The sequence below is a fragment of the Gymnoscopelus microlampas genome (genome assembly GCF_963454915.1).
Source record: "Gymnoscopelus microlampas genome assembly, chromosome: 11".
NCBI lineage: Eukaryota > Metazoa > Chordata > Actinopteri > Myctophiformes > Myctophidae > Gymnoscopelus > Gymnoscopelus microlampas.
In genome coordinates, this window is record NC_139948.1 from 52,057,160 (window position 1) to 52,076,058 (window position 18,899).

The window sequence follows — 18,899 nt, forward strand, 5'->3', positions numbered from 1 at the left end:
CATCCCTTTTCTGAGGAGAACTTTTGACAAAAATAGCAGATCTACAAGCTCACAACGCCTCGCGTTGCGAGGCGTTGTGAGGCGAGCTTGTAGATCGGCTATTTTTGGCAAAGAGTTATAGGTGTGTAGAGGGAAAAAAGAGCAGCAAAAGTTTATCTGAAACACAATTTTATACAATACAGAGGGGGTCCCTGCTTCATCTCTCTCTCAGCTAGGGGGCTCTTGGCCTGAAAAGTTGAAACGTTGAATAGCCCTGTCTTAGGGGCATGGTCTAGGAACGTCCTGCAACACTACTTGTTTCCCACTTGTTGTCAGGACCAGATAGCATGCGGCACCCAAGGGTGAAGGAGCGTGTCCGTCCGTCATTAGTGTCCGTGTAGAGGAGAGCATGAGAGAAGTTTAATGTGTGAGTTCTGTTTCTCTTTCCTTATTAAACACTAACATGACATTTATCTCTTTAATTACTCTGCCTTTGGACTTTTAACCACCGTGTCTCTATTAGGTAAACGGCAGGTTATGCTTTAGGTTGTTTAAACGCGTTGAATTTAAGCTTTAATAATATATACGTGTTGTTTATGTACGTCGCCCCGCCCCCCTCTTCACGTCCTAAATCACTAAAATGATCTAAAATGAATATAAACTAATTTAAATAATTTATTATTATTCTATAGAGCAGAACGTTCTAAAACATTACAATCTAACGGCAACACATGCACAGCAGTGCCAGTTAGATGACTGTTACATGGACTAACATTTAATCACACGTTAGGATTAGGATCATGTATTAAACCCATTAACGGTTAAATATTGACTGACCTAACGGTAATATGTCCGTATTGTCCTTGGGAAAGATATGGTCTTAGCCGTGGGCACATTTTTAGATTATTATTTTTTACACACTATTATAATTAGCCTTAGATCAAGACTATCGTAGATTTTTTTTTGGATCGATTTTTACTTTTTTATATATCTATTAGAGTCTTAGCTCCACCCCCCGTTTGCCCTGAACTTTCACCAGTAAAGCCCGTATTTCTCCAAACATGTACAAATGCTAATATAAGGTGCTTTACCCGCTTGGCCCAAATGTTAACTAGGTGTCCGGTGTGTTTGTGTAATGTATTAATCCATATCAATAAAGAAGTGTTTTAATCTCGTCTGTGGCCGATTCTGTCCAAAGTTCCCAATGGACGGTAGTCACGGGGCGCATCTGGTGAAAGCCGGAATTACACTCAATGTAAACAGGAAGTAAACTAGGGGAACAAATGTCATTCGGCCACAGACGGGATTAAAACACGTATTTATTGAACAATATGAACTAATGCATTGCATAAATAATTCGGACACCTAGTTAACATTTATAGCAAGCGTTAGCACCTTATATTTTGCATTTGTACATGTTTGGAGACATATGGGCTTTACTGGTGACATTCCAGGGCAAATTGGGTGGGTTGTCGCTAAGACTCTAGTAGAGATAAAAACAATCTAAATCGATAAAAAAAAAAACATCTATACGAGAGTCTTTATCTAAGGCTAACCTAACGGTAACTCTGGCTCAGGGGTCATATTATGTCCGAAAACTTGTCCTTGCCAAAGACTTGGTCTTGTCTGTGGCACATTTTTGATTTTTATTTAATTTACACACCATTATAATGTTCTTGAAACAAGCATAGGCTATGAACCCTGCTAAAAGTGACGCTGGTAGAATATACATCTACTGTAGGTAGAATAGAATAAATCTCTTTTTACTTTTATACCAGCTGTTACTTCATGTAACTTACATGTAACGTAGGTGTCTAATGTGACATGGACAGCAGACACCAGCCTCTATAAATAACATGCAGGCCTCTCTGCCATGCTGTCTGACCATATGCCTTTGACCTTAAAGCAGGACCCAGGGGTTCATATGGACAGCCTGTATGACAATAAACATGCAATCTCTTCAAGATGACTATATGTGGTGTGGTGTGGTGTGGTGTGGTGTAGTGTAGTGTGGTAGATTTTAAGAAATAGTCCTCACCAGATAAAAGGTTGTTTTATAACAGATGGCACTGCACACTTAGGAGAAGATTGGGGTTGTGTTAAGAATAAGATTAGGAATAGTCATAGTCTAGAGGTTAGGTGTAGGGGTTAGGATAGGATTAGATTAGATTAGGAATAGACATAATCTAGAGGTTAGGTGTAGGGGTTAGGTTAGGATTAAGAATAGACATAGAGGTTAGGTTTAGGGGGTTGGGGTTAGAGTTAGGCCTGATTTATATTTAATTGCATGGCGGTGTCACACATTGGAAATAGCAGATCTACAAGCCCTCAACAGGTTGCAGTGAGACGTTGTGAGCTTGTAGATCTGCTATTTAAAAAATGTATTTAAAAAAAAAATATATATATATAAAATGTAATTCTAAAAATGTGTGTGTGTGTGTGTGTGTGTGTGTGTGTGTGTGTGTGTGTGTGTGTGTGTGTGTGTGGTCTGCAGGCATTAAGGATCACACCACCACATCAGTATCTGTCGTTGAGGTGATGTGGGAGGAGCCATGGACCGCATCACCTTCCACTATGACACCGTTCTGTCAGACGTTCACCTGCTGCTGCCCAACGCACGCCACCTCATGGCCCGCCTCAACCGCGTAGGACAGCCAGGTGTGTGTGTGTGTGTGTGTGTGTGTGGGTGTGGGTGTATAAACCATAGACTGTATAAATGAGATGGACAAACCCACTCCGCTGCTTTCTACAGACCGAAAATGAAGCTGATTGTTCCAAGACTGTAGGTCCGCCATCTTTCAATACGCGTCAGAATGAGACCAGACCATTATTGGTTGGGTAGCTTGTCAATCAAGAGGGGGGGGCGGGGAATGAATGCTATTGGTTGTGTAGCTTGTCAATCAAATCATCCCGCCCCTCCTAGGGAATAGCCTACTTTATCGTCAATTTTATAATAAATAGGACCATAATTTAGCAAAACGCATATCCTGATGATTGAAAGGAGACTTTAAACTAGCGACTGGAAGCATATAGAATTTATGACAATTTTTATTACAGTAAGAAAATCTAGTCTAAAGTTTGTCAAAAAACCCATTCACGTTAAAATAAATTATTTCTGACACCGCAGGTCGGCGCAGGGTAAAACAGCGCCACTCTGGCCATTTTGTCGGCCTCATCGTAAATATCTAAGACTTGCCCCTTGGTATAAACTTGCCTTATGGCACGCCTCAACCGTGTCCTATCCGTTCGAGAACTTCCATTCCAAGTATTTCTTCTTTTTTAAATTTTTTTATCCCTCGATTTTGTAACCCTTTTTTCACCCGGTGCCAATTTGCTAAACTGATCCTGGGCGCTACACTCCCCCCACCAGCCTAGGGAGGCCGGGGCCGAGCTCATGCCTCCTTCAATGCATGAGAGCCAACTGACCTTCTTGTCACCTGACAGGGGAGAGAGTTTCCCTGGTAGGACGTAGCGCGTGGAAGGAACACGTTATTCCAACCAGTTCCCTTTCCCCTCCATCAGGCCCAAAGACCCATATGATCCGGTCTAGGAAAAAAAAAAAGAAAAAAGAATCCTCTTTCCGCATTGTCGCGATCCTGTTTTGCGGTGCCGCTTTGTTTTGGTTCCCCAATCCCTATTTAAATGGAATAGAATTTCCCCGTGGGATAATAGGGATAATACAGACGCTAAATAGTCTCCGGAAAGTACACTCACATTTATGTTAAAAATATATTTTTATTAGGTTTTATTAGGATTTTATTAGGACGGACCTATTTTGGGGTCAGACGTCTTTCCGGTTTGTCGCGATCCGGTCGCTCCCGACCGGATCATATACCCGAAAAGGAACGCTGCCCAGGCTTAGACCTGACAGAATGGGTTTCATATGCAACCAGTATGACGCTTGCAACCAGTGTGACGTCGTCTGTTAAGGGGTCTATTATACTGTTGTTATTCAGTGTAGTCTCGCCTTACCAGACTGTTGCCTCCCACAATTTTCAAATGTTTCCGGTCATACAGTCTGGGACTCGGAAGCTCTGATCATGATTAGAATATAAACCGGATGTGGAGCCTCCTCTCCATTTCCGTTTCGTCTTTACAGTCGCGCAAATTTATCCTAATATAAATACAAATCATCTAAGTATACACATAGCTTGCTGCTTAGCAGAAATGTAAATTAAAAAGTAAAATGTAAAGATGTTTTAAAATATATTTTCGTGAACGGAAGTGACAGTTTCCTCTCTCGGATTTTGGGAGTTGTAGTTCCAGACTCTATGAGATTGTGGAATAGTTGTCTGGCTACACGAGACTATATTCAGTGTAATGCACCAACCTCACAGAGACAGCATTTATTGCGTGTGCAAGTAATCTATATATATACAATTTGAATCCTGCGCCATGTCGGTTGTCAGTATGTACGAACGTTGTATGTGGCCAGTGTGATGTAATCTGACATCACGCCAGTGTGACGTAATCTCACGACAGCATGACATCACGCATGACATCACATCCTACCTATAAATTCTAGGATGCCGTCAGATCGCACCAGTTCGACGGCTTCCATAGTGGGTTTTGGTCATTGGAGAGGTGATGCACGTCACCTCTTTCTGAAGTGGGTACTTTCAAAGCCTGCCGTGGATTTAGGAGAGCACAAAACTCTCTCTCACACTGTGAGGTGCCTGTAAGGTGGCACTGCAAAGTGAACGACGCGTCACGCTAGACGTTCGGGCCGCGTAGCGGCCCGAACTTCTAGTGTTATACGTTTCTGCTTCCATAGCAACGTAACATCTAGAAAGCTTCGTCAAAGAAACACATTTTAGTAAAACAATTACATTTCATGTTGTACTTGTAGTAAAAAAATGATTTAGAAAGTATTATTTTTATTTTTTTAAATGTTTTATTCATATATTATGAATAATGTTTTTTTCTTTGTCCTCAGTCTTTGTTTCCAAGTTCAAGCTCATTCCCACTGCTCTCGGGGAAGATTTACACGGTGACACGCAGGAAGACGGTGGGAGGGAAGATGAGAAAGGGAGCACGCCGGTGGCAGAGGAGGAAGTGGACGGAACTGTGCAGCCAATCCTAGACGAGGATGGGGACCTGGAGGTGACACGAAGGTACGTTCAACCAACCAATAACCAACCAACTAACCCTCATACATCTGGCCACAGCTGGTTTGGTACAGCACTGGTTCTCAAAGTGGGGTCTGGGGACCTTGAGGGGGTTTAAACCACTTTATACCTAGAGACATCAGCTATTTGAAAATAGCTGATGCCAGTCATGTGACACATTGTGAACCTGTAAGTATGATATTTTACACATTGTTTAACAGTTTTGAAACATTTTAACAACACAAATCTTGTATGGGGTCCCTGACACAAAATATTTTCAGGTGGGGGTCTGCGGCCAAATACATATTCATTTGGGGGTCCTTGACATGAAAATGTCTGAGAACCACAGAACCGTGTGTGTGTGTGTGTGTGTGTTCGTTCTGGATGATTAAAAATGTTACCTTGAAAAACAGAAGTCAGAGGAAATGCTGTTGTTCTCCATCAGGCCCAGACAGAACGTCCAGACAGAGAGGGTCAGCAGAACCCAGGTGTGTCCTACCATCCTCAGCCAATCAACAGCCACTTACGATGAAGAAGATGATGATGAAGAGCAGGACGATGAAGACCACCAGTACCTCAAAGATGTCATAAGGATCGGTCGGTAAAGCCTGACTTTAGTTTTTCAGCGCGTGACACCGCAAAGAAATGTTCCAAAAAAACAATCAAATATCTTTCAACAGAAGTTCAGAATTTTATTCCATACATTTTATAAACTTATGGTGAAAGTAGCACATCTATTATAGCTCACAACACATGCAGATCGGCTGATGTCACTATTAAATAGGACTTAATGTTAATTTTTTTTGTACGTTTAGGTCCCAGGGAGACACCAAATGTCTCTTTTGGTCGAGTTTGGGAACCACTAAGACTCCACAATGTGTAGTTTATAGGGGTGTCACGATACGCGATACGTATCGAGATCGAACCGAAAATGACGTACGATACAGTGTATCGAAATCAAAAGCCGTATCGCGATTCAAGGGTTAAAAAAATAAATACTCCCGCGCATGCGCACATCCGATTGCACGTCCGGGTGAAAGCCATGCTGGAGCTGCTGTTGTGTTTTTCCGTGCATCGCACATGTGTGCTTACGACGGGGGAGAAAAAAAAAGACGACACGACAAACCCACACACAGTGCACACCGCAGCAGAGGAGTTTTTGGAGGACAGACAGACCGCTGTAACGTTGCGTCTGTACTGCTACGTTAGTAACATTACATTTCACCATGGCCACTGCTGAAGCCAGCGATGGTAATGATGATACACAAACGGAAGAATTGGAAAACCCTCCCGCTTCCTTTAAGTCAAAAGTCTGGCAATATTTTGGCTTCCCAGTGAACTATGAGGGCACCCGACTCGTTGTTGACAAAACGGCTACCGTTTGTCGATTATGCTCCACTCCGTCTTCTCTTTTTCCCCTCTACACCTCTTGGCAAAAATAGCCGATCTACAAGCTCACAACGCCTTGCAGCGCGAGGCGCTGTGAGCTTGTAGATCTGATATTTTTGGCTAAAGTTCACCTCAGAAAAGGGATGGGGTTAAGGTAAAAAATAAAAAATAAACCTGTTGAAGACCCCTGGCTTAGCTTATTATTCACATTTCTTGTTTGTTAAAGCTCTTACCTGTTCAAACAATGTGAACATACTTTAAGATGTTTAAGAACATGTAGCCAAATAACAGTTGTCTTTCGATCATTTTTTCTTACATGTTCAACTTTGTATTTAGATTTTATTTAGTTATAGAGCTTCACAAGAATGTTGTTGTTAATTCATCTTAAAGAAGAATCTGAAAATGACAGTTGTTGTAAGGGCATAAAAGCCTTTTTGTTATTGTCATTCTCATTTGATATTATTCAAATAAAAGAGAACATGTGTTTTTCTTTACAAATCAAGACAATAGCCTAAATTAATAATCATATAGCCCTCAAAGCTGAAAAAAATAAGGTTTAAAAATATATATCGTATCGAAAATCGAATCGAATCGTGACCTTAAAATCGAAAGTCGAATCGAATCGTGGATTAGGCGTATCGTGACACCCCTAGTAGTTTATAGTCTTGACCCAGGAACAGCCAGTAAACTAGTTGTATGAACGCTTGTTTTATTGTTTTACTGTTTTATTGGATCTTGTTTAGTCGATACACTTATTTGTTTTAGCTCTTGCTCATTTGATTTTGCCTCATCTGTTTAAGGAAAATAGGTAGCTGATATATTGCACTTTTACCTTAGCACTAGGTATACTCTTAGTTACTTGTTTTTGCAGAAATTGCACTTAAGACTTCTGGTGATTAGTAGTTTCCTACCTATGTTGAATACACATATTGTAAGTCGCTTCGGATAAAAGCGTGTGCTAAATGACTGTAATGTAATGTAATGTAAACCTTGGTTGTACAAATCTAGTGACCCGGCCTGCCAGTGTGGGTGTGATTGTGAAGATGTAAAGGTCACTTATTCTATGAAGGATCTTGAACATGCAGGGTGTGTTGTGTGAATACAGAGAACCTTGAATAACATCATATCTGTGCATAGCTGCAACTCAGCTGTCTTTACCCTGGCATGACGTGTCTGTGTTAATGTGTTATGGACTGTATGTGGGTGTATGTTTGCATAGGGTAATAATGTGTTTAATAATGTGCTTAATGTACATTTCCAAACTATCTACAGAGCACACCATGGCCACTACTCTGGAAGATGTGGGCAAACAGGTTAGTCTCACCTTCTCTCTGTGATGTTACATTATATTATATATATATATTATATGTTACATTCACATCAACATCACAGACATCCCAGGCTTATTGATGACAACAGAATTGCATCATAGCACTGGACATCAGAACACACTGATGTCCACTCACCTCATTCCTGTTTGTTTGACATAAATAGGAGTAGGCCCTAGGCCCAGGCCCTGTGTCGGTCGGCGCTAGCTTGCCACCATTGGGGTGTGTCCCCCCCCCACTTGTTCTATCACTCATAGCGCGGCACTCAGTGCTGCGCTATGAGTTTGTAGATCTGCTATTTTTGAATAGCCAAAGGAATCTAAAAACGATACACAGGTGCGTTTCTGGATTAATGACACCCTGCTTTAAGCCAACTTGTTGAACGTAATGTCCTCTGTCTCTGCCTCGTTATTATTTACACTGCATTCTCCTCCCCTCCTGCTATTGGTCAGGTGTGGCGCGGGGCGTTCCTATTGGCCGACTACATCCTCTCTCAGTTGTCCACGTTCAGAGGGGCCACGGTGCTGGAGCTGGGGGCCGGAACGGGCCTGACCAGCGTCGTCATGGCAACTCTGGCCAAAACAGTTTACTGCACAGGTAAACGTGACTTCATTATATCTATACCTCCAGAAAACACTCCTACTTAACCCATTCAATCCAATTTTTAACTCAAATCTTTGCTTCTGGTGGGGGTCCCTGGTGGGGGGGTCCATGGACAAAATACATATCATTTTGGTGGTTCTTGACTTGAAAAAGGTTTATTGCAACATAAGTTTAAAAAAAAACCTGTTTTGTATTTAGAAGACATGTGTACAATGTCAAGATTTGCACTAATTTCAAGATAACAAAATTATAAATAGCAGATCTACAAGCTCGTAGCGCGGCATTCGGTGCCGCGCTACGAGCTTGTAGATCTGCTATTTTTGAATAGCCCAAAGTATAAACATAATGGTTATACAGTAGCTAAACAAATCTAAAATGACACAGTATGCGTTCCTGGTTCTTAATGGGTTAATGTTATAGTGAGAGGCTGGACAGACTGAAGTGGAAGTGAATTGACACAAAGAGAGAGAACAAGTTATCATTAGAGTGACTTTATTAAAGTTTTAACATGACATTTGATTTGATTTGAATATTTTATTAGGCAAAAAAAAGTATAACAGCACAATTACATCTAAAACTTTGTCTAAAAGGTCCTTCCAAAAAGTCCTTGCGGTCTTGTTTCCATTGAGGTCCTTGGTATTCAATTCATAGTCATATATATATTGGCACCAACTGTTCAAATTACAACACAAAAAAATACAGGAAAAAAATAACACTATATACAAAAAAATAAAAATAAAATAAAAATAATTACATGACATGTTATGTATGACATTCAATCTCACCACCACCAGGCTACGGTACAGTTAATGATGTGTCATTATCAGGTCGTGACCTCCAACTCGTTCATCACAGTGGCAATTGAAAATAATATTAATAATTAATAAAGAACAATCACGGTCATTATTTTTACGTAGTGTAAAAGTTTTAACTGAAATCCCTGTGTTACTAAACAACAAAGTACAAACAAAGACTCAGTTGTCTTTTTAGTTGCCACAAGCTGCCATAGCAACCAGTAACTGTCTCACAATGAACATAATAACATGTCTTGTGAGGTGTATTTCTTTTTTTTCTCTTTTAAGTAAAACAGTGATTTAGTTGAGGTCACACAACTCAGCAGTGTCTCCAAATGAACATGGAAGATAAAATCCAGCATGGAGGTTGTGTGTGAACGTGGTGTGGACTGTGTGGAGGAGAGTCATGGTGTCAGACACACTGTAGAAGGACAGAGTACCTGCACTGTGGTCCAGGTACACTCCTATTCTGGAGGACACACGGCCTGGGATGACGGTATCAACGCCTCTGTGTCTGAAATTATAACCTTGTTTGTTACACTGTAAAGACCATGATTTATCATTGTGTCCAAATCCACATTCAACACCAGACCCTGTTCTGCTGATATCTTTATATGATACTGCTATATAAACACTGTATCCACTCCACTCTACCTCCCAGTAACAGCGTCTAGTCAGACCCTCTCTACTCAGAACCTGAGCCCATGTTCCAGTGAATCTCTCTGGGTGATCAGGATATGATGGTGGTGTGTCCATCATTGTTACTTTTCTGTTCCCTCTAGACAGAGACAGCTCTTGATGAGCTGTGTTTGGATCCAGTGTGATTGGACGTGAATATTGTAAGAAGTCAGCTCTGGTCTTGGGTTCTGGTGGTGTTGACAGTGAAACATCCACTCTGTTCACTGTCTCTGAGACGTTTGTCCCTTCCTCTGTAAGAATGTCCTCTAGTCTGTCTCTCATCTTGGACACGGCCACAGTCACATCTTCAAAGTATCTCAGAGGACGGACATTGCTGCTGACTGGGTGTGTAGATTCACTGATCGTTGAGAGGGAGGAGGTGTAACGCTGTAGAAAATGGATGTGATCCTCTGTGAGCGAGAGCTGCTCCAGCTCAGCGTGTCTCCTCCTCAGGTCAGTGACCTCCTGCTCCACACGCCTCCTCAGTTCTTCAGCACGACTCACTTCACGTTCCTGCTGCTCTCTGATCAGCTCCCTCACCTCAGACCGTCTTCTCTCCATGGAAGAGATGAACTCAGTAAAGATGGTGTCACTGTCCTCCACTGCTCTGTCAGCACAGTGGTTGATGGACTCCACCTCCTGGTGAAGCACCTTCACGTCTTTCTCTCTCTCCTGGATTCTCTGCTGGATGTTCTGCTGACTCGTATCGAGCTCTTTCTGTCTCTCAGTACGTTCTGCTGCAGCCGAGGTTGTATCATGACCTTTGTGATCTTCCACAGAGCACAGAGAGCAGATACACTGCTGATCGGTACGACAGAAAAGCTTCTTCAACTCGTCGTGACGAGAGCAGATGTTCTCCTGAAGCTCGCTGGAGGCTTTGACCAGCTTGTGTTTCTTAAAGGCAGGAGACTGATAGTGAGGCTGGAGGTGAGTGTCACAGTAAGAGACCAGACACTGAAGACAAGTCTTCACAGCTTTCAGTCTCCTCCCAGTGCAGAAATCACAGGCCACATCTCTAGGTCCAGCGTAGCAGTGATCAGGAGGAACATCTTGGAGTCCTGTCTTCTTCAGGCTCTCCACCACATCAGCCAACACAGTGTTTTTCTTCAGAACAGGTCTTGTGATGAAGGTGTGTCTGCACTGTGGACAGCTGAACCTCCCTCTCTGATCATCCTGGTTCCAGTAACCCTCGATACACTTCCTGCAGTAGCTGTGTCCACAGGGAACAGTCACTGGATCCTTCAGTAGATCCAGACAGATAGAACAACACAACTGTTCCTGATCCACTTGAACTCCCTGCTGCGCCATTTTAGTACCACTCTCTGTCTGTCTGTCTGTCTGTCTGTCTGTCTGTCTGTCTGTCTGTCTGTCTGTCTGTCTGTCTGTCTGTCTGTCTGTCTGTCTGACTGACTGATTGACTGAAGTTTAATTTCCTCAGAGGTCACATGAGATGAGAGATCCTTTCTGATTGGTTCAGAAAGACAAGCCACACTGAACCTTGTCTCTTGTATTGTGCTGATAAGAAAGGGCTTGGCAGGAATCAGTTGACACTCAGGTGAGGTTCAAAGTCCACAACCTGCACAGATACTCTACAGCCGCGCCCACATGGATGCACATACAAACACACACACACACACACACACACACACACACACACACACACACACACACACACACACACACACACACACACACACACACACACACAGCCCATACACAACTACACAACCCATAAATGATATCAGTGGTTCTCAATCTTTTCAGGCCACAACCCCCCAAAATAATCATATTTGAACTGAAGACCCTGCTACCCTGACAAGCACTTTGGATTGTAGGAGTTGAGGCATTACATTTAGTTTGACTCAGTACCACAGGTAAATATTGTGAAAATAGCAGGATATCTATTTTCATAGGAGACATTAATCCAGGGACAGAACAGGGCGGTTACGTAGCTTCATGGCTACTGGCACAAAGGCCGAGTCACTCAGTCTTAAGCCGAGGGACAGTCTGTGGCTGGAAGTTACTCCTCAGCTCCGCTAGCCCACCATGGAGGTGGTGGGAGGGTTTGTCAGGATAGCTTCCATCTTCCTCCCCAGTCTCACCTCCGCAACCACCTCCAGATTGTCCAGTATAACTCTGACTACAGAGCTGGCCGTCTGCCCTCTGTTTACTACAGACCGGTAGAATGTTGTAGAACGTTTAGAATGTTTTACAGTTGACTGAATGTGAACATTACAGAACAGTAAAGTAGGTACAGATGTCTTAATAGTGAGTTTCATGTTTTAGCATGGACATAGAATGTCACAAGTATTAATGCTTCAAGGAAGGGCTGAGCAGGCCAGGGCTTTCTCAAAAAGTCAAACTAAACTCAAGATGTAATGAGTACAGAGATGACACAGGGTGAGGGAGTGATTAAAGTGTGTCTGTGTGCTTCAAGCCTTTCTAACCCACCTGGTGGAAAACAGTGTGTGGGTGCATTTTATAATGTATTATTGTGTTTTGTTTTAAATAGATCGCCCCAACACACACACACACACACACGCGCACACGCACGCACGCACGCGCGCGCACACACACACACGCACACACACACACACACACTCCTCCTAACAGACAGTGAGTTGTGTATTCCTGATAAGGGACTCTTTAATTGGACAGAGGCTGCAGAGCGCACACAGACGTTTTGCCGTTAACTCATTAAGACCGGGGACGCATCTGTGTCATTTTAAGATTTATTTGGCTATTCAAAAAAAGCAGATATACAAGCTCATGAGCTTGTATATCTGCTTTTTTTGAAAAAAATAAATCGTGAAAATGTGTGCAAATCTTTGAATATAATATAATAATAATATACATTTTTAACTCAAATATTTGCTTCTGGTGGGGGTCCCTGGAACAACATATTTTGAGATGGGGGTCCGTGGACAAATACATACAAATCATTTTGGGGGTCCTTTGAGAACCACTGATATTATAGCAGCATAAGTATTTTTCAAAAAAACTGTTTGGGATTTAGAAGACACGTGTAGAATGCCCCAGAAGCAAAGATTGTAGTTAGAAACCCTCGCTTTAAAATACATTATATTCAAAGATTTGCACAAATTTCAAGATTTAAAATAGATAAATAGCAGATCTACAAGCTCTTAGCGCGGCACTCGGTGCCGCGCTAAGAGCTTGTAGATCTGCTATTTTTAAATAGCCCAAAGTAATGAAAAATAACTTATAGCTAAACAAATCTAAAATGCCACAGTATGCGTTCCTGGTTCTTAATGGGTTAATGTTATAGTGAGAGGCTGGGCAGACTGAAGTGGAAGTGAATTGACACAAAAAGAGAGAACAAGTTATCATTAGAGTGACTTTATTAAAGATTTGACATGACATTTGATTTGATTTGAATATTTTATTAGGCAAAAAAAAGGTAAAACAGCACAATTACATTTAAAACACTTTGTCTAAAAGGTCTGTCCAAAAAAGTCCTTGCGGTCTTGTTTCCATTGAGGTCCTTGGTATTCAATTCATAGTCATATATATTGGCACCAACTGTTCAAATTTCAACACAAAAAAATACATAAAAATAAAATAAATTACATGACATGTTTCGTGTGGCATTCAATCTCACCACCACCAGGCTACGGCACAGTTAATGATGTGTCATCATCAGTTGATCTTCAACTCAGTCATCACAGCGGCAATAGAAAAAATATATACAATAATTAATAAAGAACAATCATGGTCATTATCTTTATGTAGTGTAGAAGTTCTAACTGAAATCCCTGTGTTACTAAACGGCAGAGTACATCCTCAAGAGTATTACTGTTTTTAAACTAAATGGATTTTGACCATTTTTGGCATAATATGCTATACTGTATAAGAAAAGAAAATCTGAGAAAGACTCAGTTGTCTTTTTAGTTTCCACAAGCTGCCATAGCAACCAGTAACTGTCCCACAATGAAATAACATGTCTTGTGAGGTGTTTTTTTCTTTCTTTTTTCTTTTTTAAAGTAAAACAAAACAGTGATTTAGTTGAGGTCACACAACTCAGCAGTGTCTCCATATGAAGATGGAAGCCAAAATCCAACATGGAGGTTGTGTGTGAACGTGGTGTGGACTGTGTGGAGGAGAGTCATGGTGTCAGACACACGGTAGAAGGACAGAGTACCTGCACTGTGGTCCAGGTACACTCCTACTCTGGAGGACACACGGCCTCGGATTTTAGTTTCAACGCCTCTGTGTCTGAAACTATAACCTTTTTTGGTACACCGTAAAGACCACGATTTCTCATTGAATCCAAATCCACATTCATCACCAGAACCTGTTCTGCTGATATCTCTGTATGAGACTGCTATAAAAACAACTCCTCCACTCCTCTCTACCTCCCAGTAACAGTGTCCAGTCAGACCCTCTCTACCCAGAACCTGTCCATAATCAGTGAATCTCTCTGGGTGATGACGATATGATTGTGGTTTGACCATCCGTGTTACTTTTCTGTTCCCTTTAGACAGAGACAGGAGTTGATGAGCTGTGTTTGGATCCAGTGTGATTGGACGTGAATATTGTAAGAAGTCAGCTCTGGTCTTGGGTTCTGGTGGTGTTGACAGTAAAACATCCACTCTGTTCACTGTCTCTGAGACGTTTGTCCCTTCCTCTGTAAGGATGTCCTCTAGTCTGTCTCTCATCTTGGACACGGTCACAGTCACATCTTCAAAGTATCTCAGAGGACAGACATTGCTGCTGACTGGGTGTGTAGATTCACTGATCGTTGAGAGGGAGGAGGTGTAACGCTGTAGAAAATGGATGTGATCCTCTGTGAGCGAGAGCTGCTCCAGCTCAGCGTGTCTCCTCCTCAGGTCAGTGACCTCCTGCTCCACACGCCTCCTCAGTTCTTCAGCACGACTCACTTCACGTTCCTGCTGCTCTCTGATCTGCTCCCTCACCTCAGATCGTCTTCTCTCAGTGGAAGAGATGAACTCAGTAAAGATGGTGTCACTGTCCTCCACTGCTCTGTCAGCACAGTGGTTGATGGACTCCACCTCCTGGTGAAGCACCTTCAGGTCTTTCTCTCTCTCCTGGATTCTCTGCTGGATGTTCTGCTGACTCGTATCGAGCTCTTTCTGTCTCTCAGTACGTTCTGCTGCAGCCGAGGTCGTGTCGTGACCTTTGTGTTCTTCCACAGAGCACACATAACAGATACACTGCTGATCAGTACGACAGAAAAGCTTCTTCACCTCGTCGTGACGAGAGCAGATGTTCTCCTGAAGCTCGCTGGAGGCTTTGACCAGCTTGTGTTTCTTAAAGGCAGGAGACTGATAGTGAGGCTGGAGGTGAGTGTCACAGTAAGAGACCAGACACTGAAGACAAGTCTTCACAGCTTTCAGTCTCCTCCCAGTGCAGACATCACAGGCCACATCTCCAGGTCCAGCGTAGCAGTGATCAGGAGGAACATCTTGGAGTCCTGTCTTCTTCAGGCTCTCCACCACATCAGCCAACACGGTGGTTTTCTTCAGAACAGGTCTTGTGATGAAGGTGTGTCTGCACTGTGGACAGCTGAACCTCCCTCTCTGATCATCCTGGTTCCAGAATCCATCGATACACCTCCTGCAGTAGCTGTGTCCACAGGGAACAGTCACTGGATCCTTCAGTAGGTCCAGACAGATAGAACAGCAGAACTGTTCCTGATCCAGTTGAACTCCCTGCTGCGCCAATTTAGTACGGTTGACTGACTGACTGACTGACTGACTGAAGATTAATTTCCTTTCCTGTCTCTTGTATTGTGCTGATAAGAAAGGGCTTGGCAGGAATCAGTTGACACTCAGGTGAGGTTCAAAGTCCACAACCTGCACAGATACTCTACAGCCGCGCCCACATGGAGGCACATACAAACACACACTTTTACTGAACAACATCACTTCACGTTCTGGAGCCTTGAGTAAAATAAATAACTACACACACACAGCCCATACACAACTACACAACCCATACATTATATCAGTGGTTCTCAATCTTTTCAGGCCACGACCCCCCCAAATAATCATATTTGAACGGAGGACCCTGCTACCCTGACGAGCACTTGTAGGAGTTGAGGCATTACATTTAGTTTGACTCTGTTCCACAGGTAAATATTGTGAAAATAGCAGAATATCTATTTTCATAGGAGACATTAATCCAGGGACAGAACAGGGCGGTTACGTAGCTTCATGGCTACTGGCACAAAGGTCCCGACCGAGTCGCTCAGTCTTAAGCCGAGGCACAGTCTGTGGCTGGAAGTTACTCCTCAACTCCGCTAGCCCACCATGGAGGTGGTGGGAGGGCTTTGTCAGGATAGCTTCCATCTTCCTCCCCAGTCTCCCCTCCGCAACCACCTCCACATTGTCCAGTATAACTCTGACTACAGAGCTGGCCCTCTGCCCTCTGTTTACTACAGACCGGTAGAATGTTGTAGAACGTTTAGAATGTTTTACAGTTGACTGAATGTGAACGATCAATGCGGTAAAGTAGGTACAGATGACTAAATAGTGAGTTTCATGTTTTAGCATGGACATAGAATATCACATGTATTAATGCTTCAAGGAAGGGGTGAGCAGGCCAGGGCTTTCTCAAAAATTCAAACTAAACTAAACTCAAGATGTAATGAGTACAGAGATGACACAGGGTGAGGGAGTGCTTAAAGTGTGTCTGTGTGCTTCAAGCCTTTCTAACCCACCTGGTGGAAAACAGTGTGTGGGTGCATTTTATAATGTATTATTGTGTTTTGTTTTAAATAAATCGCCCCAACACACACACACACACACACACACACACACACACACACACACACACACACACACACACACACACACACACACACACACACACACACACACACAGTCCTCCTAACAGACAGTGAGTTGTGTATTCCTGATAAGGGACTCTTTAATTGGACCGAGGCTGCAGAGCACACAGACGTTTTGCCGTTAACTCATTAAGACCGGGGACGCATCTGTGTCATTTTAAGATTTCTTTGGCTATTCAAAAATAGCAGATCTACAAGCTTGTAGATCTGCTATTTTTTTTTCATCATGAACATTTTTGCAAATATTTGAATATATATATTTTTTAAAGGGAACATTTGTAACTCAAATCTTTGCTTCATGGGGGTCCCTGGAACAAAACATTTTGAGATGGGGGTCAACGGCCAAATGGGGGTCCTTGACATGAAAAGGTTTGAGAACTACTGATTATTGCAACATACAGTACGTTTTTTCAAAAAACTGTTAGGATTTAGAAGACATTTGTAGAATCCCCTAGAAGCAAAGATTTGAGTTACAAATGTTTACTTTAAAAACAACATATACAGTATATATATATATATATTTAAAGATTTGCACAAATTTTAAAGATTTTTTAAAAATAGCAGATATACAGTACAAGCTCATAGAGCGGCACTTGGTGCTGCTCTATGAGCTTGTAGATCTGCTATTTTTTTTATAGTCAAATAAATGTAAAAATGACACAGATTCTTTCCCGGTCTAAATGTGTTAAGGTGATTAATGTGTGATACTCAGGACACAGCAGCATTTATTACAGTGAAGCTGTAACATTTATATCATTGTCTCCGCCAGGCCGAAAGGCATGGCGAGCGTTGGCCCGGTCGCTGCGAAACTGTGCACACACACTCCCTGGATGCCAAGTCAGAACCTCTGGCCCAAATGTTTCAGTTTGGCCTGTTATAGCGCCACCAGCAGGTCTAATTTTGCAATACGATTGAGTGAAAAGCCTAAGAAGAAATGGCTCCCTTTTCACATTGGCCTATTATAGCGCCACCAGGAGGCCACAATAACCTACCTGACCTGGCGGAGACCTGTGCTCCGAGGAGCACTTTTTCTAGTTCCTTCCTGTTTCCACCAGGAGGACAACTTTGGAAAGTCTGGTGTTTTTTAATAACACCTTTATGTGCTTATCCCATGGGGGTTTAATGTCCTTAAACTGTTTGAGTTGTTGTGCTTTAAAACTCCTAATAAAAATCTGATCAAATCAAATCCTCTCTCGTGGTCTGCATCCAAGACAACAGCATTGGATGACACGGAGCGGGGGGGGTCCGTTTTAACCCATTAAGACCGGGAACGCATCTCTGTGTCATTTTTAGATTTCTTCGGCTATTCAAAAATAGCAGATCTACAAGCTCACAAGCTTGTAGATCTGCTATTTTTGTAAAATCATGAAAGTTTGTGTAAATCTTTGAATATATGTATTTTTCAAGCAAACATTTGTAACTCAAATCTTTTTGATTCTGGGGGATTCTACAAATGTCTAAATCCTACAGTTTTTTGAAAAACGTATTTCGTTTCTATATCAGTGGTTCTCAAACTTTTTCATGTCAAGGACCCCCAAAATGATATGTATTTGGCCGCGGACCGCCCCATCTCAAAATATGTTGTTCCGGGGACCCCCCCCAGACGATAAGATTTGAGTTACAAGTGTTCCCTTTTATAAAAATATAAATATATATTCAAGTACTTGCACAAAATGTTAAAGATTTTTCAAAAATAGCAGATCTGCAAGCTCATAGCACGGCACCGAGTGCCGCGCTATGAGTTTGCAGATCTGCTATTTTTGAACAACCAAAGTCTAAAATATGGATAAAGTGGTTACTCAGATGCATTCCCGGATGGAATGGCCTAACCCACAGCCTCTGGCAGCCTCTCTGTTTTCCGTCTCTTATTAAGTTAGCGGGGGAGGCATTGGGGATAATGGAGAACATAAACGCTTCACTGAGACCATTATTACAATCCATTTGTTTTGAGCAAATGGCAAGGCAATGAGAGGTACACCGAGAACCAGAGATAAACGTGTAAATGTATAGCCTACTAGAAAACACAGGTACAACAATGTATCGTTTCCATGTAATCTCATTGTCCTGTTCTCTTCTGTTGCAGATGTTGGAGAGGATCTACTCAGCATGTGTCAGCAGAACGTCACCTTAAATAGACATCTGACAGAGCCTGCAGGTAATACAAAAAGTATTGGTATGAAAATGTACCTAA

At 42.3% G+C, this 18,899-nt stretch overlaps 3 protein-coding genes across 3 annotated transcripts in view; 1 reads left to right on the plus strand and 2 right to left on the minus strand.

Annotated features, from left to right (window-relative positions):
• Window positions 1–364: 364 nt before the first annotated feature.
• mettl22 (methyltransferase 22, Kin17 lysine) overlaps window positions 365–18,899 on the plus strand; it is a 29,737-nt gene continuing 11,202 nt past the window's right edge. The window contains exons 1-7 of the mRNA XM_084072486.1: window positions 365–406; window positions 2,474–2,637; window positions 4,916–5,093; window positions 5,533–5,684; window positions 7,749–7,789; window positions 8,257–8,401; window positions 18,792–18,863. Of these exons, the coding sequence (XP_083928612.1) occupies window positions 2,532–2,637; window positions 4,916–5,093; window positions 5,533–5,684; window positions 7,749–7,789; window positions 8,257–8,401; window positions 18,792–18,863 (694 nt within the window). The 5' untranslated portion in view covers window positions 365–406; window positions 2,474–2,531. The remainder of the gene's footprint in view (window positions 407–2,473; window positions 2,638–4,915; window positions 5,094–5,532; window positions 5,685–7,748; window positions 7,790–8,256; window positions 8,402–18,791; window positions 18,864–18,899) is intronic.
• LOC311055758 (tripartite motif-containing protein 16-like) lies at window positions 9,502–11,216 on the minus strand (the record flags this gene model as incomplete). Its single annotated transcript, XM_084072025.1, has 1 exon — window positions 9,502–11,216. The coding sequence occupies exon 1, from the start codon at window positions 11,185–11,187 to the stop codon at window positions 9,502–9,504; it is 1,686 nt and encodes a 561-aa protein (XP_083928151.1). The 5' UTR covers window positions 11,188–11,216.
• On the minus strand, window positions 13,899–16,208 carry LOC311055759 (tripartite motif-containing protein 16-like; the record flags this gene model as incomplete). The annotated part of the gene is made up of 2 exons (XM_084072026.1): window positions 13,899–15,652; window positions 16,169–16,208. 2 exons carry the CDS (start codon window positions 16,206–16,208, stop codon window positions 13,899–13,901), a joined length of 1,794 nt encoding a protein of 597 aa, XP_083928152.1.